We start from the raw sequence: 23440 nt of genomic DNA on the forward strand, positions 1-23440 counted from the left end.
TATGAAGCTTTTTAAATTTCACCAGAATAAAGGTAAGAAAAAGTTTGGTGAACCCTGATCAAATAGCAGGGATGAAAGAGAAAAAAAAAAATCTATGCTCTTTATCCCTCTGAAAATACTTTGGTTTGTAGCACAGTTGCAGCCATGTGGCATAAAGACAAGTGGCATGAGGTCTGTGGTGGGAACAAATACCTTTCCCCTAGATTGATTAGTACAGCTCTAAAATCTATGAACATTTTCAAGGAGAAGAACCTTCCTCAAGATTTGAAATAGTAATAACAGTTTTCAAGATGAAGCTCAGCTGCGAACAATGGCTTTAAGTTGACTGTTTCAACCTGTGGATCAGAAGTTGTAGAAGGTGAGTTATTAGGTCAAATAATCACCTGTCATTTTCAGGCTATGGTTGTTTTAGCTGGTGGGATGGGAAACTGAAGTGTATGAAACAATTATTTTTCCAGAATCTGTGAGTTTAAGTTGTCAGACATAAATGTGTTGTAAATCTCCTCTAGAATGAGAGCTTTGATACTGGAGGAAAAACTGCTTCATTGTTGATTTTACAAATATATCTTCCCACTAGAGATTTGTTTGTATATTTCTGTTTTCGTATAAAAGCAATTTTGGTGTGTGGTTTAGTTCTATTCTGTGCTTCCATGAGTGCATTTTCTATGCTGACTGAAGAATATTATGTTCTTTTTAGTGTCTTGTATTTCTTGAAATGATTTCCCAAATTGTCCTGTTTCCATGTTGACAAATGAAGAAAAATGCGGGGAGTGTTACTCCCTTAAACCTTTCTGTCTCCCTTTTGGTAATGAGATACTCCTAACTAACTTTGTAGATTGGAGTGCATTGCTACAAACTTACATTTAACTTTGTAGCAATGTTATAGGATATGTTGATTGTATTATGTTGTAATGATGCTACTAAGAGAGGTTGTCTTGGCTATTCTTCAGCATGATTAATTTTTCACAGAAGGGTTGAACTTGGAAGGGAGCTCTGGAGGTCATCTTATCCAGCCTCCCTCAAACGGGGCAGCCTGGCAGTGCCAATTGTCCAGGACTATGTCCAGGTGTCTTTCAAATTGTCTCTGAGGATGAAGCCTCCATAACCTCCCTGAACAACCTGTACTCAGGCATCCTTGAAGTAAAAAAAGTGTTTCCTGATGTTCAGAGGGAACCTTCTGTGCATGTTTCAGTTTGTGCCCATTGCCTCTGCTCCTACCACTGGGCACTTTAGGAAAGAGCCTGGCTCCATCCTTTTTCCACCCTCCTTTCAGTTATTTGTATTCATTGACGAGATCTTCCCTGAGTATTCTTTACTCCAGACTAAACAGCCCCAGCTTTCTCAGTCTGTCCTCATGTGAGGTGCTCCTGTCCCTTAATGATGTCTGTAGATGATATGTGAACTTTGTTGGACTTCTCTCCAGTGTGTCTCTGTCTCCCTCATACTGAAGAGCCCAGAACTAGACATAGTACTTAAATGTGGTCTCACCTTCTCTACAAGGGACAGGCTCTTCTTTGGAAAAGAATTTGGAGTAATAAATATTTCCCTGGATTTTATTTTAAAGGAAGTTATATATTGAGGCTGTTCTACTGTATTTCCCATACCCTGTGTAATCAAATTGTAACTCTAAGTTAGTTTCATATATTTTTGTTTTGCTTAACAACTGGGTTTAACTGTGTTAAAACTCTTGCTGCTTAAGTCTTGATGCAACTTCCCTAGCTTACCAATAGGACCTTTTCTTCTGCCTCCTACCCCTCTCTCTATATGTATACTATATGTGTCTGTTTTGAGGGGTAGAAGAGGAAGCAAGGATGTGTGGGGGTATTTTTTTTTAATGAGCAGGGTTCTAAATTTTCAATCTTGTGTTTTTATTACCACTATAATTGATAGTGGTGGCTTTAGAAAGTGCTAGTTTGTTGTTTGGGTGAGTACAATTTTTGCTTTTCCTATTCCGTGATTCTGCTATTCTACCAACCCATACATCCAATATCTCTGTAGTCTTCCTTTAACAGAGCTTACCTCTATTCTCTTGTGCCCTGGTACTTTTTCCCTCAACACTGCCTCTTCACCCACACAAAGAAAAAGGTGTTGAGTATCCATGCCATTGTAATTTTATTTATTGTTTTATAATATTGTCATTTCTCTAAGCTTGGTCTGTCGACCTGTAACTTCACTGCTTCTGCACTTTGCAACCTATCAATTGTCAGATGTCCATGTGCTTATATTCACATGAACCAGTTTTTCAGTCTGTGCACAATACTATCAGCATGATGAGAAGCTTATTAAAAATGTTGCTTTATCCTACTTAATGTGCTTTATGGACCACACTTTGGGAACTCCTCTGCTGCATAAGAGTATGAGGAAGCAAGGAAAGCTGAGCAGGACTAGAGGTGACAAGAGTGCAGAATTGGATGACTCAAGGACAAAGCTGGAAAACAGTGCTGCAGTCTAGGAGTATGTCTGGAAAGAATAAACCCTACACAGAGGTGGTGGTTCACACAGTAGTCTTTTACATATGTATTCCTGAAAGGGTTGGTGAGCCTTTGTTTAGGGAATGTGGAAGCCAACATTTTGATGTTGAAATGCATAACTTTCTGGGTTTTAAAACAATTTGCTGTCAAAATAGAAATTGATTTGATATGTAGTTAGCAGTAGAAAACTTACAATGTCTACAAAACAGTAAAAAATGGTGTCTTAAAGCATGAAATGTCTCTACTGAATTTCAGGCATTCTAAAACAAGAGTGCCAAGGTAACTTAATATGCTGCACTACCAGGAAGTGAAGATGCTTTATAATACCTTGTTGGTTCTATTCCTATGAAATGAAATACTTGCTTTGTCTATAATAGAATGAAAACATGGGACTTTTTGAACTTCCTCAAGCTACTAGCCAGTTGATAAATGCTTACTGCAAAACACCACAGTATTTTTAAAATGAATTTTAAAACCAGAGACTTGAAAAACTGTGTAAGTAATGGAGAATGCCACCACAGTGAATGCTGGATCACTAAGGTTAATATCTGGAATGCAATATTTGGATTTAAAATATTTTTGCAGCACTAACATAAACTCTTCTAATCTCTGCAGGCCCTTGATCTGGTGAGGAAAGTTTTTGATTTATTAGATGCCTTATGAAGTTATAATTTAACTTGGTACTCCTGAAAGATTTTGATTTAAAATAAAGTGAGAAAATAACTTTTTTTTTTCCTCATCCACTGCTGCTTTGATCTGTTTAAGTTGTGTTATAATATGTAAACATGTTTAATTTTTGGGAGGGGCTGAAATGAAAATCATGTGCTTTTCAGAAAACAAATATGCTGTTTTAATATTCTGGTGATGTGTGGAATAATATGTAAGTTCATAGTGCTGATTTGTCATAACCCATGCACGAATTAGAAGGCAGAAAAGTGCTCTGAAGCTAATATGTATGAATGTTCTTTAATTTTCACTTCTAGTTCTTCACCTAGACAATATCAAAGTAGTTGACTTTAAGGATTTTCGAATTGTGTATTTAATGAGGTCTATTGAGAAAGTATTGCCAAATATGTTAGAACCTAAAGGAGGCATCATTTGGGCCGGAACAACTTAAATTATTAGAATTTCTCTTGTTTTCTTATTTCATGTGTTCTATTGCTAATAGTGTTTATAAATAATTAATTTGCCTTATATAGAAATGTCATGAAATAGATTTAAACATTTGCTCTAGACAAGAGCCATTTGCTATTATTGACAGTGGAAAGCAAGGTTTGTTACTTGGTCACAGGGCATTTTATCTCATGTTACATAGTAAAAAACACCTTTTTTCTTGATGCCATATATTGAAGAATGCTTTAGATACCAGTAGTGTGATAACAGTTCACCAGCAGGAGTTGGGGACTGGTACTCAGTTTAAAGAGCAAGGTGTGGATAAAAATGAGGACAAGTTGTGAAAGAGAAGATGGTAAGAGCAAGTAGTTGATGGAGAAGGTAGAAGGGCATGTGGGACATCATCCAAAAATTATGACAGGAGGAATGTAGTCTATACTGTAGAGTTAATCTTAATTATAGTAGTAGTAGTAACAGAGGAGTGTGCATGGCTTTAATGTATTTATTAGAACTGTATAGCAATACTGTCAATGTTATGATAGAGCATAACTGTATTAACACAAGAAAGAAAAGCTCCTTTTTTAGATTGACATATATTTTCCCAGTTTACTGCTTGAAACAAACCAGGGGAGCTGTATTTACTTCCTTTGGGAAGTAAATGCTTGCCATGCTGAAAACTATTTTTGCAAATAAAGAACTTTTATGCAAGAACTAGTCCTGCAACATTCACCGTATTTTCTCATTAATAACATTTGATATACATGCCTGGTATTTTAAAGATCAGGAACAAATACTGACAGAATATAACAAAATTCAACTGTAAATGCCAGGTGATGGGAGAACCTCAACTATAAGTAAGACTTTGTTTCCAATCAATTTAAATTTTAATAGGCTTTCAAATATATATTTGTTAATTATATATTTGCAGCTTGTTTTAAATTTATTTTCAAACTATGCTGAATATGAAACATACCTTTTTGCTCTTTTTGGTTCTGTTAGCACTGTGGAGACTTCACAGTATCACTTAGTGATGTGTTGAAAACATGGAACTACTTGTTACATGACAAACTGTGATTATGTAAAAACATGAAAGAACCTGAAAATTGTGCTGATGTGAAAAAAGCCTATCATGCCTTCTTAGCAAGAAGCAATATGTTAGATTTAATAGACATATATGGGAAGTGCTATGGTCTTGGACTTTTAGCTGAAGATGAAAGCATATCCCCTGTAAGTATTATGTTTGTTTGACCTCTTGTGTTGTTTTGACATATTTTTGGTTCCGGTTGTGGATTTATGACATTTAAAATTATGCACAGGAGCTCTGGATTATTCACAACTTGGGGTAAGAATTTAAGTTTAAATTACTAAATTTTGTAAAGAGATTTTAAATTTACTCAAAAATTATTTCTCTCTTGTCCTGTTGGATTGTGAAGTCCTACAACTCTTGTATGAATAATTGCCTCCTTGCTATAAATTGGACTGAGAAATAAACTGTAGAGATTTGATAAAACTGAAGCAAAGCTTAGTAATTAACGTGTCATGGAGTTTTTGTTGTGTGTTGATGTGCAGTTAAAGTATTTTTAATGATTACCAATTTGAAAACACTATGGTCTTTAAATAAAACTTCTAACATGCAAATACATGTATTATTCAGTTTTTTTTTTTTCCAGGAGTTCCACTTCAGCCACTCAGTCACAGCTTCATTGTAGTTTATTGCAGGTCTTTTGTTTGTTTGGGGGTTTTAATGTGTTTTTCTTTTCCTCCCACTTTTTGTGAGGAAGGTAGAGAATTTGTATGGCTTAGTGAGCTTGTCCTAAACCTGGCATAACATATTACATTTTATCTAAAATGCAAGCAATGGATTTCAGGCAAGTGTGTAACATAACTGTTTGAGATATTTTCTAAGTTAATTTTAATCTTACACTTCATTTCTCTACTAGAACAGCTGCACTTCTAAGGACTAAAACTAAAAATAGGTTGTAAGGGCAGTGCTAACCTTAAACATTAGCAAAGTGACAGATAGGTTTACACCAGGTTTTAAAACTACTCTTGCTTTCTAGTTATCTTCATATTTAAGTGTATTCTGATGTTTTTATTAAAGGTTCAACTGTTGGAATTTATTTCTGGTGTAATGAATGCACAAGAAAATGATTCTGTTCTTTCTTCTCCTACACAAATCAACAGACAGGGCCAGGAGCATATGAAGGTAAAAATTATTTTTCTCTTGTAATGTCCTGTATTTATTGAAAAGATGAAACATAACATAGTTTTGTTTTCCAGTTATTGTTATTCAAATGTAGCTGGGTTAAAAAAAATAAAATCTGTGTATCCAAACTCTGTATCACTTGAGTATATTGTAGGTATGTATGGGGCTATATGCTGAAATTTATATTCCGGAATACAGTCCAGAATGGCAGGCACTTGATGTAGAATGAATTTTTCTGCAAATACACTGTCACTTAAATGTTGTCTTGACTGGGCATTAAATAAATGAGGTAATCTCCTTTGATTTCATTTTATTAGCTTGTACTCCCTTACATATGGAAGAAATCTGAATATCCGCTGTAGTGATGGCTGTAGCAAAGCAAACAAGGTTTGGCTGTCCCAATAGAGGACTTGAGGACTCTCCCGTTACCCTTTCAACTATCAAAATAAGAATCTCTGAGTACTTTCTAGCAGTGTTTGAAATGCTGGAGCTTTAGTCGTTTGCAAACTTGCTTTTCTCATAATAAATGGCAATATCAAATCAATATTTAGTTATAACTCAAAATATTTCTGAACAAGAAAATATTTTCTGAACTGGGGTTCTCCCCTAAACAGCACTCCTATCATTACCACAGTGGCTTTCTTACTGGTCTGACTTGTGCAGTAAAAATATTCTTTGCTCTTTTTGCCTCCTCTAAGGACTGGCTTTGCAGACTCTAACATGGACACATTTGGTTTTGTAACTGTATTTTGTTGTATACGTACTGAGGTATGAGAAGATATTCTGTAGCAGATATAATTTTTTGTTATATGTTCTTCTGTTTATGACCTTTGTTTCGATTATTGTTTTTTCCTTTGCTTGCGACAAAACTGCGAATTTTTCTGTTCTGGGGCTGTTGTTTTTGCATAGTCCAGAATAGAGCTGCAATATTAGCAACCACAATGTTATATATTGTGATGTGGGAGGGACTGGGTCACAATTTGTATCCAAACTGAGTCAGTGGAGTTTCTTTGATTGAAATCCCCTGGAAGCCAAGAGAAAAAATTACTGAATCTGTGACAGAGCTGGCAAGTAGTTTTAAAATCTTAGTCTTTTTGAAGTTAATGACAAATTCTTACATGGTTTAATGGTTCTAGTGTTTGCCTTGAAATAGGAAAGGGATGTCTGTGAGGATGTTTCTAAACAGAAATTTATAACCAATTTTAATAACCCTCAAAAATCTTGTGAATATTCAATTCTAACTTATTTACCATGATTGTTTTCCTCAAGGCTTCCAGAATCCTCATGCATAAAGTACTATTTTGAAATGATGCAGGTGAATTCTTATTCTTCCAAAAATTACATCACTACATATCTAATTAACTTTAAAATAAAAGGGAACAAAATTTAGCAGTGGGATGACCAATTTGTGTGATGTTTTCTCATGCAGGTGACAATCCTGGCAAAGAAGTCTGTCTGTTCATATTTAAGCCTTTTGGTGAATTCTAAGGATGATCTGTCATTGGCTCATGTTCTAAATGTTTCTGACAGAGGGCTTGGTAGAGAAGCCTTCACTAACCTGAAACATGCCTCACAGGAGAGAAAAATGTCCATTTTCCTGGTATGTGTGTTAAATGAATCTGGAGGTCAGGGTCAGTGAAGTAAATCTCTAAATAGAGAATGTGGCTTAAATCTAATATGCAACATTGATGTTTGTAAGCTGAGTCAAATACCACCATGAACATGATTTTAAAGCTAAAATAATAGATTCTGTGGGGAGAAATGGGTACTTATTTGGTCATGGGATCTCAAAATGGACAGAAAAACAGTTTGTGTTTATCTCAAGAGTTCTAGAATAGGATCTTGCAGTAGTTATTGGCACAGAGCTGTCTCAAAAATAGTTGAAATTAGGTAAATAAGAATTCAAAGAACCACTGAAGTCCCTCATACTCAAAATAGTAATTAAATTTTACATGCAGTGCAACCTCAGTATGAACAACAGTAGTCTGAGTTATAAACAGTATGGGTATGTAGTCACTGAAGCAGCTGCATTCTTAAACTTTTATGGTTGAATAAATATGGAAAGTTTGTGAAATCTCAGTTCCAGGTTTTATTATTTTTGCTCCTAATGCTCAGTTAACATTGTATAAAGAACTGTATGTTTTTGGACTGGATTTACCGCATCTTCACAGTTGCCAGAGAGGAAACTTCTCTACTGTGTAAAGAAGTCACCTTTTCTGGCATCTGTGTCTTGTAGAAATCTTGAAAAGTAATTTTCCATTAGGAAGGCAAGGTCCTATGAACTGTGTACTTGATCCATAGGAAATCTTTAGCACAAAGACAGGAATACTGGCAAGTTTACTTCCTGTGATAGAGTAATTTCAGTTTTTCTCTTTCCAATCCAAAGAGCTTTATTATTTAGCTCTGTACTCTGAAATAAAAATTTATGTGTAGAATTAACATTACTGCATCTGTATCAAGTGCATTGGATTGTTATCCTTGCTTTCACCTTCCTGGACAACTGCTAGGGTTTTTGTTCTTACTATTGCCTTAAAACTTTAGGGATTGTACTTTAAGGTGTGCTTTTGGCACATCTTTTCATTGTCTTACAGCATATAAAAATATATGGGCACCTTCAGAATGACAGAAGCCTTAGCTGCCATTATTTTTGATAATATTTGAGTATACATTATTTGCATCTCTGAAAATTGATATAAGCTGAAGTCAACTTTTACATGCTTATGTTAAAATTGTCCTTGGGTCATAGAGAACACTCTAAATATGAGTAGTTTTTGTGAGGCCAGCAGGAGCATTTAAACAGCCACAATAACAAGAGAGTTCTGTGCCAAGTTTTAATAAGTTTTTTGTCCTAAGCTTTCAAAAAGTTGATGCAAATATCAAATTAGCTGGTTTATTTTTATTTTGGCTTGTGTTTTCTTTTTTTGAATGCTACTGTACTATTTAAGTATTGATCTTGCAAATATTTATGGTGAGATGTACAAAGCTCGCAATTAAGAGCCATTGTTTGATTTCAGGTAAGTTATTTATGCTATCAGCCAGCTGTTACACAATTTGCAGACCTGTAGGAAAGGCTTGCTTCAGCATATGTACAGCCCATGTTTGTCTACAGCTTGATATTTCTAACTATTTCTCCTAATAGATGGCAACATCTTTTATCCGGACCATGGAACTTGGAGGAAGAGATTCTGCATCTTCTTTGTATGATCCTTTAAGAGCCCATGTAAAGGGGCTTTCCAGCTTTGTTAGTTTTATTACAAGCTGCAAGAAATTGTTGGTGAAATCTTAAATACAAGGTAATAGATTTTTCTGTTAGATTTTTGTCTTGGTGAGCACCCCCTTTTCTTGTGCTTGAACAAAAAGAACAAAAGATAATCAAATAATGTACTTGAGAATTCAGAGTAAGTGTTTAAAAATTAAACCTTATTTGAAAATATAATTGAAAAACAATTGGGGTAAGCTTATGAATTCTTGAAGGGGTTTTTGTATTAAATTTTAATCAAATCTATGTATGTATGGTGGTTTGGTTACTTCCCTAGCTATAAATGAAGTTGCAAAGATTTCCATCTTGTGAGTCTGGTAAGTGTATATGTGCTCTATTTCTTGCTAGTTAATTCCTTCCTGTTGGTTATTTAATTCTGTTTACCCTTATGTAAAGGAGTCCTTATTGCTGCTGACAAATGACAATGTTGGTTATTTAGCCTTTGCTTCCTTTCATTTTAACTGTATAACTGAGGCATAAGAATTATTTCTTAGGGATGCTCTGGTGGAGTTGCTGATTTTGAATGTGTTTGAGGAATTGAAGTTAGTCTTTTGGGCAGGCTTATGAACGTGTGATTAATTAGAGAAGTGTAAATGTAACACAGGGGTTTGAATTGGTGAGTGCTGGCATTATTACAGAGAGAAGAGCTATTTTCTTAAGTTTCATAGAAATTCGTAATTTTTTCATTTATAATCAGTAATTTTTCCATACAAAACTTTGACCAATCAGCTATAATAGTGCTGTCCTTGATACTAAAGAATCTCTCTTTTTAAGTTTGAATTGAGTCTAATCCTCACAGTGGAAAACAAAATGTTATAAGTAAGCTTTATTTAAGTTAATGTTCAGTTTCCATTGAAGCTGGATGTGGGAAGTATTTCTAAAGTTGTTTTGCAGTTTTGTCTTTTTTATTCTGCTTCTTTGATCTTCCATTTCAACATCCTGGATGCCAGAGACATACTGTCTGTGCTGGTGATTAAAGAGAACTATTAGTTCAACATATGTATATGCTATTTTTCTTTGTTTAAATCATATCTGGCACTGTATATTCATAAAAAAAAGAAATGAAAAAACTATTTATGGGCATGAACTTCTTAGGATGAAAATACTTTTTTGGGCAAATACAGTTCAGAAAAGCACAATATAAAATGCTGTATCTTGTTAATTACTCCTCTGTTTAAAAGAAAATGTTTAAATGTGAGAAAAATCAGAGTGGGATAATTGCTGTGAGTTATCAGATTCTCACTTGGGTGAATTCTCTAGAGTCTGGAAATGCTTTTTAGCATTCAGTTATTTACTGTGTAGTTTTCCCTGCTGCACCTGCTGTGTCATTTATTTTGGGATATAAATCTTGTTAATGTCAGGTTTTGGCATGCACATTAAGTTGGCTGTGCACATGTAAGTACTGCTGTTTATCTTGCTAACCAGGAGTGGAAGGTGGCTGTACTGTGTCGTTTGTAGTACCTCTCATACGCCATGTGGGCTTTATACCCTTGCAGTGTAAAGTGTTTTTATCTATGTATCTGTAGATGTTTTCAAGTGTTTGGTATGTCACATGGATGAGGACTGTCTCCTGCCTGTCATGTAGCAGTTGTTGGGAGTTCCAGAGGATCCAGTTCTATGCAAATTTTTTTTCTCTAGTTCTGTTACTGCTGCAAAATAAAGACCAGAGGAGGAAAAGGCAGCAATGCAGCAGAATCCTGAGTTAGTTCATCTGTAGAAGCCTGCTGAGAAATCTAAGGGCAAACTAGACAACCTGTCAATGAATGTCTGTCTGCAGCATTGCTGTTTCTCTGATAAGGAGATTAGCAACCTGCATTAACCAGGTCTCTGTACTTGCTATGCCACAAGGAAAATGATCTTTTTTTTTACTTAATGATTGTATATCTGCTATTTTGGTTTAATTTTATTACAATGGAGATCTTAAACTTGTAATTGCACAAAATACAAAGTAGCCAAATAAATGATGGGTTACTGTAGGACACATGTTAAAAAGAGTTTTTCTTCATCTGCCTGATTCCTTTGCTTTGGGAATCTAGAAACCAGATTGAAGATCTTGGACAGTGGTGGGAAGTGCTTAAGAATATTTTGAACTTAGTAGGAGATATTGCACAACTAAATATCTACTAACCTATGGAGAAAAACAAAAATGTGTTTCTCATCTCCCCATCATTCAGCTAGGAAAGTGAACAGTAGATTAGATGAACAAAGGGAAATCTGTCAAACCAAGTGGAAGTTTAATGAAACTATGATGGTTTGGTTCAAATCTGGTACTTATAGCAGGAGAAATGGAAAAACAAAGTGGAATTTGGTAGTTTTGAGATGTTTTTCACTGAAGACTTGAACATTCCTACAAATCTCTAGCATGTTGGAATTATTTGCCTCCCCCCATTCTCTAGATGTCTCATATTGGAAGACATCATTAATCTTTCAATAATCAGTAGCATGAATATTTGTTAACATTTGGAGGTGCTGTAAAACTTGTAATGCTAAAACTATTTATAGATTTGTACTTATAAGACTTTGACAATATTGATACAGTAAGTGAGAACTTGGATGTTTTACTCTTTTACACCTGTTTCTTGACAAGGAGCATATCAATGTTGTATTTGTCAGTGAAATGGATGATTATTATACACCTTAGGTGTAATTTATCTCTTGGTAAATTACTAGCCTTTCCTGTTGGTATAAATGAAATGCTGCAGGTCTAATCCCTCATTCTGGCCTGAAGAACTCCTGAAATGACTCTTCCCAAGTTTAAGAAAGTGTGACTTAAAACTAAAGGACAGAAGGTAATTTGTCCTGTTGCTAACTGTGCTAGAGTGTAATATGGGGGGATGTGTGGAGTGTGTGTACATATACATACACTTTAAAAATCCCCACTAATTTTGTAGAGTAGCAGAGCTGGGAGGTTGGCAGCATGCTTTGCCCTCAGTTGGGCGCTGGCTTCGGCTCAGGCAGCGGCCACTGGGGGTCACCGTCGCCCAGCTCACGCCGAAGCTGGGTCGCGCTCACCGTGTCCCGCTAGCCCCGCCGGAGAGAGCGCCGCTCTCTGGAGCGGCTCTGTCTGCATCGCGGGCCCCTACAGACTCCGCAGCCCGCTGGAGCATCACACAGCTTGTCTTCACCATGTGGATTAGTGCTCTCTGCTTCCTCTCGACAGGGAAAATGCTGTTTCTTATGTGCTTCCTTTGGGAAGCCGTGACTGCATCTCGAAGCGCAGTAGTATTTGGGGAGAGAAAGCACGTTGGACTCTACCTAGGCTTGTGTTCGCTGTTTGAATTAATTGAACAGTGTTCATACAACCCTGGAGGTTTTTGGTCTAAAGCTGCTGGAAAGTTGTGCAAGCACATGCAAAACATTGTATGTAGGATTGCTTAAATTTAGGATTATAGAATAATTGAGTTTGGAAGGAACATCAGAAAGTTTTTGGTCCAACATCCCGCTCAAGGCAGGGTCAATTACGGAGTCAGCTCAGGTTAATCAGGGCTTTATCCAGACAAGGTTTGTACAGTCTCCATCCTTGGAGGTTTTTAATCTCACTCTTGGCAGCTTGTTTCCACTGCTTTTGTCCTCACAGTGAAGAGTTGTGGGGTTTTTTTTCTTGTATTGAGTTGGACCTCTCTTGTTTCAGTTTATGCCTATTGTCTTTTTTCACAATGTCTGTCAACATGAGGAGTCTGGCTCCATCTTCTTGGTTACCACCCTGTAGGTATTGGAAAGCTGTTAGTAAGCCTGAAGCTGCCTCTCCTGCAGCCTGAACAAGCTGTTCCCATAGCTGCTTTTCACAGGGCATGTCTCCCGGACCAGCTTGGCAGCATTCTGCTGAACTTGCTCCAGTTTATCAGTGTCTTTCCTGGACTAGGGGCCCAGAACTGGACACAGTATTCTAAATTTGGTCCAACAAGTGCTGATTAGAGAGGGAAAATCACATTCCTCAGACTACTGGCTACGCTACTGTTGATGCAGCCAAGGATACTGTAGAACTTCTTTGCTGCCAAGGCATGCTCCTGGCCGGCGGCTTGCTTGCTGAACATGCACCAAGGTTTTTCACACAGAGTTGCTCTTCAGCCTGTATCATTGTAAGGAGTTATTCCTTTCCAAGACTTTGCATGTCTTGTTGAATTTCATATGGTTCCTGTCAGCCCATTCCTCTTGTCTGTTTGGGTGTCTTTGCATGACAGCTTTGCCCTCAAGTGTATTGACTGTTCCATCCAATTTGGTGTAATCTGCAAACTTGATGAGTATGTAACTTTACAGAGTCACTGCCAAAAATAATGAGAAAAAAAACTCAGCAGATTTCAGGATAGGCTCCTATGTTACTCCATTGTTACAACATGTTTGCTGCCTTCTGAGCATGATGGGCCAACTGGTTGTTAACTCTTCTAATTGTCCATCCATCCAGACTGTAACATCAATATTCCTATGTTGAGAGTATTCTCTGACAGTGTTGATAAGCCTTGCTACAATCAGGTGAAATAGCACCCACTGTTCTCCTCTGGTCTGCAAATTGAGTCTTTTTATTATAGATGAAAAACAGATTGGTCAGCCATAGTTTATATTTGATAACTACATGTTTATAGTCACCAGCTACCACCTAATCCTTCATATGCCCAAATATATGTTCCTAGAAGACTTTGCATTATTTTCTCAAGGAACAAAGTGAGGCTGATGAACTTGTGGGGTCCTTTTGGGGTTTTTAGGGTGGGGTGTTTTTTTTTTGTTTTTTTTTTTTTTTTTTTTTTTTGGTTTTTGGTTTTTTTTTTTTTTTTTTTTTTGGGCAATGATTTGCTTTTCTCCATTTGTTGGGGACCTCACCTGGTCACCATGACTTTTCAAAGATGATAAAGTTATCTCATGAGGGCATTTGCCAGTTCTTTTAAGGCTCTTGGATGCAATCCATTTGGTTCAGTGTTCTTGAACATCCTCAGTACTGTCAAGTGGAGCCTGATTTGATCTTTATCCACTGCTGGCAATGGATAAAGTTTTTTTCTGAAAGATTTCTCTAATCAGAATGTTGATACAGACTGAGGCAAAGAGGGCACAGAGTACTTCTGTTTTATGTGCCCCCACTGTTGCAAAATCTGCTTTTCAGCAAAGGTCCCTCTTTTTTCTTTTTGTTCAGCAGGTAAGGCTCCTTTACATTCCTTGTAATTCTCAGCTCCAAAGCTGAGCTTTGGTTTTCCTGATAACATCCCTAAATGCTCGGGTGATGTTTCTAGATCGTTTGTAATCTGTCCCTTCTTCTCCATTCTGTGTGTAGCTCTTTTGCATTCAAGCTCTGTCATCAGTTCACTGTTTAGCCAAGCTAGTCTGCTGATATTTCTGCACATTTTCCTAAGTATTGTGATGGAATGGTCCTGTGCTCATAATATTATTGTAGTATAATGTAATTTATGTTATTATAATTAATAGCAGCTTGTCTGAGTGCCTTTGCCTTTTAGAACTTTCTCACAGGGAATTTAATGGCTGCTTATCAAGACTCATTCTGGGAAGAATACTTGCTTACTTTTATAGTAACTTTGTCATCAGACTTGGGTAGCAAAGCTTGGGATGGAGAATATGAAGAGTCACTCTAGTTTCTTCCACCAAGCTGAAAGAGAAATTTTAGCCAATAAAGCAAAAGCAGCAGAAACAAGATGGAAAAATACACAGGTTTCTTTTTTTGCTGTGTTTCTGTTATGGATATAATAATCTCTGCAACTCCAAAGGGTCTAAGGAAGAATATTCACTTAATTTTGATATCTGTTAGAAAATTAGATTAAAAATCATACTTTCATTGCTGGAGGTAGAATTTTTGGGTACTATGAGTGCTTTGATATAGTTTTTTCTTTTACGACATATTTAAAATCTAGATAAGTTCATTGATATGATTTTATTGTTGAAATTTTGAAATCTAAATGAACATGAGCTGCTAATTTTTTAAAAAATTAATGCCTATAACAAAAGTAATAGATCTTTAGATTTGCTTTAAAAGCATGGTTCCTGCTCTGTTAGAAGCATTTGTATTGTATTGCTTCCTAGATAAATTTTGTCCTGCTCTTCTACCCAGGTAGATTGAGCTCTAGTTGACATCTTGCTGCTTTGTGTTTGAGAATGGGATTACTGCTGCTCTCTTCCTATAGCTCTAAATTAAAAAAAAAATCGGATAACTGATCAGTTGCTGTAAAGTTCTAAAGCATCTTAGAAATCCATAACAAGGAAAAAAGGTTGTGATTTCCTCCCACCCTGTGATCCCTGGGTGTATGTGGTTTCTTTTAAGACACCTGTTCCCACTGCCTAGGTCAGATAGCTATACATTTGTCATCGTTTTTTACCTCTGTTGAAGTTAAAATGAATGAATGAAAAATGTTGACCTTAGTGTAATAGAATTTTGATATATTATTTTCTGTTCTTGGAATAGACTTCAGGACTCTGTTCTGCTTATTATCAGGTTTTGAATATTGTCCATATCCTCAACGTTTTTTTCTTGTTTATGCTATTTTAGTCTTTTCCAAAAAAGACATATTTCCAGAAAATAAATAAAAGTGCTCCTGCATCATATTCACTCTTCACACTAAGGCCTGAGTTCTGAAGGAAGAGCTCTGGCTGATGTCATTTAGATTTTTAGTAAGCATAGGAGCTTGTTTATGTGACAGTCTCAGTAGGAACAAAATAGACAAAGTGTGCTATTAGTTTCTTATAAAGTAGTTACATCTACATAAGAAAAGATGGTTTGATAAGGAAAATGAGATAGAAAATGGTAAGGCTGGGACTCAGATGATGTAAGGCAAAAAGGGTTCAAGTGGGCACAAGATATGTGAATATTTTTAGTAGAAGGAACTGCTGCCCGATCCCGAGAGAAAACACAAACCAACAGAGTGTCAGTTTATGCGGTGCTTTATTCAGGGCCCTGGGGACCTGAGGACTAGTGTCTCAAAGTCAGTGTCCCAAGTTGGTTACAAAAGATACTCATCTTTTATACCTTTGTTACAAGTCTTACTTCATCAGCCTACGTGCAATTTCCTACATACTTCACTCCAAACATTCACATTCATCTTCCAGGTAACCTTTCTAACGGCTATAAATTTTGCACGCTTGCTTTAGCTAAAATTAAGGTTAATTTTCTAAGCTTAACTCCCATCATAGAAAACATTTTATTGGTAACCATGTAATCATATTTCACAAGTAATTTGTATACCTATATGTACTACATGCTCTACTAAGTCTTTTAAACATTGTTCCTTGTATCTGCAGATTCTCAGGCCTCATTTCTGAGGTTTGGTTCCCATGGGCCTGCACAGGAACCAACTCCTTAGCCTAACTACTGCTAACGGAGGCCTTATGGCAACAGAACCAGTGACAGAAGATCAGATTTGTCCAGTACTTGGGTAACAGGTGGAGTTTTACATTGCACTATTTTTTTCTATACTCTCTTTAGAAGCATTTTAGAAGAACAATGCATTTTTAACATATTAATTATTTTATCTATATGTAGAGATTTGTTTTTCTGTAGCTATGAGGCAGGTGGGCTAATTCCTGCTTGAACTGTCTACTGTTTTAGTGCTGGTTAAAGCTGAAGAAGGTAAGCCACTCCTTCTGTCAGTTGGTCTAAAATATTTGTGATTTTTCATGCTGATGGTCATGTTTGGATTTGACTGGATCCATTCATTGGAGGATTGCCACTGTACTACTGTTGTGGTTTGAAAGCAAAATGAGTGAGAGGCTCCAAGTCAGAGATATAATTTAATGAGAAGAAAGGTAAAAAGGTAAAAATAAAATAAAATAAATGCAATAACACAAAGAATCACTGACAGGGTCAGAATACAACCTGAGCAGGATGGTGGAAGCAGTCCAGGTGAAGTGCTCTTCCTGAAGCAGTGATCCTGTAGAAAGGTCTGGGAGCTCTGGTCCTCTGGGAATCCAGTGGGTAAGTGCTGCTTGCACTGTTCCAAATCCCAGCTTATATCCAGGTGAGAATGCTTGGCTCCTCCCCCTGGGCAGAGCATCTCACAATAGCATGAGAAGTGTGAAATGGGTCCTTGATGGCCCATTAACAGAGATAACCCCTGGAGGGAGTTACCTGTGACTCATGGGTCTTTAGCAGAAGACACCCCAAAAGTCATTAGCAGAAAACACCCCAAAGGCGTTAATGGGCCATTAGCAGAAAAGGCAGGGGGCTTGGGAAGACACTAGCCCACCTGGTTTCAACAGTTCATGAAGATGGTGATAGAATAAATACTTTGTGTACAGCCTACACTGCAACCCAGGACAACTACTGACTTCAGGCATCTGTATTTAAACATTCTGTTGGATGGTGGAAGGTGGTTGTTCCTAAAGTGTTGGGGTTTTTCTTGCATTTATAATTACACTGAATTTCCTTTGGTTATTTCTGTCAAAGAAAAAGATAGAATTTGGTTTTCTACTTAAGTTCTTTCTGTTTGTAGCTTTTGGAGAGAGAAATGTTGCATGTGACTCTGAACAGAATCATATTACTAGCTTTAAAAAAAATGCTATTTTACCACCTCTGCCATAGTGGCAAGTGATGACTATATGTGCTGACTGGATTTGGTAAGAGTCCTCCTTCAAAACAATTTAAAAGACTATGGATGTGATACTGAAGCACTTTATCCTAGAGTACCTTATATTAGTAGCCTGTGATCTGAATGGAACATCACAGAAAGCTTTTTAGCAGAAGCACTGTCTAGAAGGGATAAGGTCTTTCCAATTGCCTTAGACAAGTGGCATTGCTCTGTTTAACGTATCAAGTTCATTCTTGAATTCAACTAGGTTTTTTGCTCCTCTTTCAGAATTAAAAAGAACAAAAATTCTTAACTTCTGCTGCTGTAAAAATTATAAGAGAATGTAATTTCATATTTGAAATTTCATGTAATTTCATATTTGAAACAAACCTTTTTGGCCCTTCTGGCTGTTAGGGGCTGCAAAGTGGATAACAGTTTTCAACTTTATTTTATTCCTGTAATTTTTTTAGTGCAGTATCGGATATTTCGAAGTTTGTTCAAGTTCAACTGATCTTCTGAGTAATATAAATCTATAGAGGAGTAACATCAGAGCAATCAGTAATAGGGTGTCATCTTTGTAAAAAACAAAACAAACCCCCAAACATCTCAGATACTTTACCACATTTTCCTTTTATCATCATGCTTTTAGTTAATCTTTTTGAACCTCACTAGGAATGGATCCAATAACTATATTCAACATTTTATTTATATATATGAAAAAATATATATGTAAATGATGAACTTATTTTATGTTATGTTCTGGTATAAAATCGTATAAGTTGTGGCAGGGTATTTCTGTGCTAATCCACACACATTGAATCAGCATTTTATGTCTTGACCTGTTGACATAAATTTTAATTGAAGTGTAAATAAACTTTTTCTTTTTCTTGCCCTAATTAGTATTCTGTATGTCTGATAGGAGACTGGGACTTTCTCCTGGAAAAGGAGAAGGAATAAGGAGAGAAAAAGAGAGCAAATGAACTTTATTTCTATTAGCAAATATCTTTACTTGCCGTTGGGCAATAGAAGCAAAAAATGAACATAGAAAATGTTTTTGTGAAAGGTTTATTTTTTCCCCATTGAAAATCTATGAATCTATAATTGAGTTACATGCAGAGCAATGCATTTAAATTAAGGGCATGCTCATGTTAATTAACTGTGCTAGTGCCCAGTACTAGTTGTATAATATTTTTTTCTTCCAGCATATATATGGGTATATATGTTAAATGTGCAGAAATGATACTTTTATTACTTATTTATAAATAAGTTCAACGTGTCTTTAGGCAGGAATAACTGAACCTGGTTTTCACAGGGAATTTCAGTCAATCCCTTCACCTGCTTATTTATCTTGAAGTTGTAGGTTCAGTTCTCATTTAGTACAATACTTTTCTCCTTTGAGGATATGATTTTGGAAAATGAAAATTTGGAGTTGAGGAGAACAGATCAGTCTGGCAAGAATAATCAGGAGACTTGGCTACAATTTCTATATGCATCTCTGAAACAGAACTCTTCTTCAACAGTGCTCTCCCCTTACCTCTTGACAACTTGGAGTGGATTTTTTTTTTCCTCCCTTTGATCTTTTCATTCTTTTGTGGTTAGATTGAATTGTGGGATTTGGAGAAGTGGTACAATAGTTTTAAAATTTTTTTAAACTGTCTTTTCCAAGATCTGGATGGGTCTTGACCTGTCTAAAGAAGGACTTGACATGGTAATTTTTCTTTTGGCCAAATGCATATGCTGTGCTTAAATTTCTTCAAAGCAAAAGTTTTTCTGTTTAACGAGCCCTGAAAATCTAATGGGAATTGTATAATCTTTAGTCTGTAGAAGTTGAAGTTGAGAATTGTGTGGAAATATTTGCGTTTTTCTTGCTAAAAACCAAAACAACAACCCCCTCTCAAAGTTTCATGTTAATGTCAGGTTTTTCAAGTGTTTTATAGCCAGAATAAGCCAAAACAGGAACGTCTCTGGCCCAGTTCCCTCTGTATATTTTAAGTGGAAACAATATAAACAAACTGTTTTTCCTCTGACTCATTCCTATTCTTACCTAGTTCTGCCCAACTATTTTATATTTTTTTTGAGTGTCGATATACAGAGTTTCATTTGGTGAAGGTTCTCCCAGCTGGAATTCTAAAATTTGTATTCAGAATTTACTGTGTACAAATTACATCTTTATTTGTATTTGTGAGATATCCATTTAGGGCAAGCGTGCAGGAACATGAAGGAAAGCAGTAAAGCAGGAAGTTGAAAACTGAGTCATTATGTCACTCTTGGCCATGTGACCAAGAGTAATGAAGCCATTGCTTTGGGGTTTTGACAGAACTTTGCTATGTCATTTGCAGCATCATGAATGTATCTAAAAATTCTATTGTAGGTGCCAATAGCAGCTCAGGATGTTGCATGTCTTCTTTGATGTGGACTGTAAACCTAATTTAGGAAAAGTTTTTGGTAAGAGGAGCATTATTATTTTATAGGAGGGCTGAGTGGCTCTTGTGATGCTTTATTTCCTTTGTCCAAGCTCAAGCGAAGGTAAAACCATTTACTGTTTTATTTAGGTACTGGGAAGAGTTAAACTTTTAACTCAAGGAACTTATTCTCTCTTTCAAAAAATCTTAATTAAAATAGTCAGACATATTTGCTGAAGGAGATTAATGGAGCGTGCCTTTATAGCTAATAGTGATGTTTGTGTGGTCTAATTACTATCTATTTAAATAAAATTGAAAGAAGACTGGGATTTTGAAGCACCTTCACAAACCACAAAAGACTCAAATCTAAAAAGGTATTAAGTAGGAATATATGTTTGAGTGAAAAATTTTGTGCACACTTAACAGTTTATGAGCAAAACCATAAATGTAGATTTAAAGAAAAGTTCAAAGAAAAGTACTAAGGAGAAGTTAGTTTTATATTGCAGCTTAGAGTATTACTAAGTGCTAAATTCATTACCTTTCCTTATCTTTTTTTTTTTTTTAGCAAACTATTGTGTTGGACAATACATGTACGCTGCTGTTTGATTTAAAAGATTAAAGCTGTTCTTTCTGATGAACAGTGAAGGCTGACTATGTTCAGCATTAATAGGTATACTAAAATGTGGCCAAGATTAATGTGGAGATGACCCTGTGCCTATTTTCAGAATTGCAGGGGGGCGAATTCTGTCAACAGTGAAGATGCATTTGATAAAAGGCCGAAGCAATGGGGATCCTTTCTGTCAGGCAGTAGGGGAAGTTGTAGAAGATTCGGATTTGAAGATTAAAAATATTATCGATTCACAACAGGAAACCTTGACTGCTAGCACTACTGGAGTCAGTCCAGCATGGGTGATGGGACTTTTGTTCTTTTTACTCTTTAGCTGTATAAGAAAGCAAATATCTTTTGCCTGCTTTGTGTAAGACTATAATCTTCTTCCTAACTATATAAAAGTAGTCATTTCCTCTACACTGTGATTTTAAACATGTTGAAAGACTTGAGGATTACACTGTGGATATTGAACAGCTGATTTACATAAACTAAATTTCTTACCTTAAAATTGCAAATGAAATACTCTTCAAAGCTTAATTTGGTTGTGTAGTTATTATAAATGTAGATACTTGAAGTGTCAGATTTGCCATTAATTTCAATGTAGTAAATCTATAACAAATTTCCAAACAAAAGATCCTCATGAGAGTAGAATTAAGATTTGAGAACGTGTATTTTTAATATTTTATTCAAATACACAGGTTTTAATTAGTACAGCATCAACTATTTCAAAGAGTAAGGCATTCAAAGTAAGGTTAAATGTGTAAGAAATCTAAAACATGGTAAAATGTGAAGTAGAAAGAGAATTAAAGCCCCAAACATTCACGTGAAAGAATTTCTCTTTCAGTGTTTCAAGACACTAATGAAACTAATAATGACTGTTTTCATGGAAGGAATAAGGATATTTAAAATTCTGTAAGTCAGGTGCTGAGGGCATAATAGCAGATTTCTATTTGTGATTCATGTACTATGAATCTACTCAGGTTTAAATTATAATCTTTTTGTGATGAAAAAATCAACCAATTTCAATTACTTTATTTTACATGGTAGATGTATAAGATATCTAGTGTCATTTGCTTTTCTAGCAAATTTAAAAAAAAAATTAGACACCTTAAATGTGTTAAGAATTGTTAGGATTCTTGTTTTGTGAAATCATTGGATTTATGCCATGGTAGCAAAAGATTATTAACAAACTTTAATCAAACCTTCCAGAACCTTTTTGTTTAAGACAGCTAAAACCAGCCAGACCCTACTGGGGCCAGAAGTTTGTAGTTTGAGTCTGTAGAAACATTTATCAGTATCCTTCTTGTGGCAGAAGATAGCAAAGATGGTTGTATCCTGATGATGTGGGGAGGACCTGCAATGGAGATTTCATGAAGGGTAATATTCCACTTAGAGGAGTGTAATGAAGAAGAAGCAGAAGGGACAAAGTGTTAGGAACTGGCTGCAATTCTCATTCCTCATCCTCCTGTGCCATTTGACAGAAGGAGGTAGAAAAGTTAAGAGTGACGTTGAGTCTGGGAAGAAGGAAGGGGTCCCATTATGATTAAATGTCAATACATGTCAATAATTTCATAGTCAAATCTATAGTGTATGATTTGTAAGTGACCAACCTGTCTTCATCTTACTCCCATGAGCTTTTTCAAGATTTTTTCACTTCCTGTTCTGTTTAGGAGGAGGAAAGATGGAGCAGCTTGGCAAGTACCTGGCAGCTAACCAGGGTCAGCCAGCACAGTCCTTTGTGGGGCCTGAGGCTTTAGAGATAAGGACAGTGGTTGAGAGACATAATGGGCAAGATGTGGACTGAACATTGGTAAAGAACAGACTAAGTGTGGGGAAATGTTTTTTTTTTTTTGTAATTGTGGAGGGGTGAGGGATAGAATGTGTAAATTGTTTGCCTTTGTCAGTGTTGTGCTTGTTATTTTGGTGTGGGGAATTCTTTTTGCTGATGTAAGTGAAGTCAGTGAAGATTATGATGAATGTCTATTTTAACAATTATCCTTAAGCATATGATTCAGAGAGCTGAGTGGAATAGGGAGCTTAGACAAATATTAAGATAGTGATATCTAATGGCGTATTTTAGTGGAACTTGGTGTGGAGAAGTGTTTTACTAAACATATGGAGGGATAGGTTGCCTTTTATAATGGAAAAAGAAGGCAAGATTGAAAAAGACGAGTAAGTTTTCCAAATTAATTCAAGCTCTGTTAGAAATTAGAACATCTGTATTGTTCTGTTAAGATCTCAGGACAGCATTAATGCTTTGTTTTGATTCTTACATAGAGCTTGGGGGTTATGTTTTGATTTTACTTAATAAGGAAACCTCCTGATGTTATAACTCTTCAGAAAAAAGTCTATATTCAGATTAAGGTCTGGTGTGATAGGATGTTAAGGTTTCTTTTCTATGCAAGACATTGAATGATTTTTTTAAAATGCAAATTTAAAATATTATCTTAGGTATAGAGGTGAAAATTATACCTCCACTACCTCCTGGTAGAGCTGCTTCCTCATAAAATATACCTGAAAAGCATAGCTTCATTAGAAAAATATTTGCTTTTCTCCTGCAGTGGCAGGTTTCTTCCGTTATTGCTCAGTTTTCCTGCAAATACCTGGTTTATAAGAATCTAGAGGTCCAGGAAAAGTTATTACTTTACGCAGCAGGAAGCACTAGTTGGTGTTGAAGCCTGCACGAGTGACTAATAGGAATTATGATTTATTTCTTCCTAAGAAAATTACTACTGTAAATGGAGTCTGGCTGGTGTTTCTGGATGGAACTAACCAGGATAGTCTGGAGTAGCTAATGGTCACTACCCTTGAAAAAGTAGGCAACTATTTTATTTTAAAAAATAATTTGATTCATCATTAAGCTTATTTATAAACAAGATTT

At 36.0% G+C, this 23440-nt stretch overlaps 1 protein-coding gene across 1 annotated transcript in view; it reads left to right on the top strand.

Moving 5' to 3' along the window:
• Positions 1-23440, top strand: part of PARPBP (PARP1 binding protein) — a gene marked incomplete at its 3' end in the record, with an annotated part of 39129 nt that overhangs the window by 2999 nt on the left and 12690 nt on the right. Inside the window, 7 exon segments of the mRNA XM_083860461.1 lie at positions 4584-4655; positions 4659-4811; positions 5686-5790; positions 7220-7390; positions 8930-9041; positions 9044-9083; positions 20675-20858. Coding sequence (XP_083716587.1) covers positions 4584-4655; positions 4659-4811; positions 5686-5790; positions 7220-7390; positions 8930-9041; positions 9044-9083; positions 20675-20858 — 837 coding nt within the window.

This window comes from Zosterops lateralis (genome assembly GCF_965231275.1).
Source record: "Zosterops lateralis genome assembly, chromosome: 4".
Taxonomy (NCBI): domain Eukaryota; kingdom Metazoa; phylum Chordata; class Aves; order Passeriformes; family Zosteropidae; genus Zosterops; species Zosterops lateralis.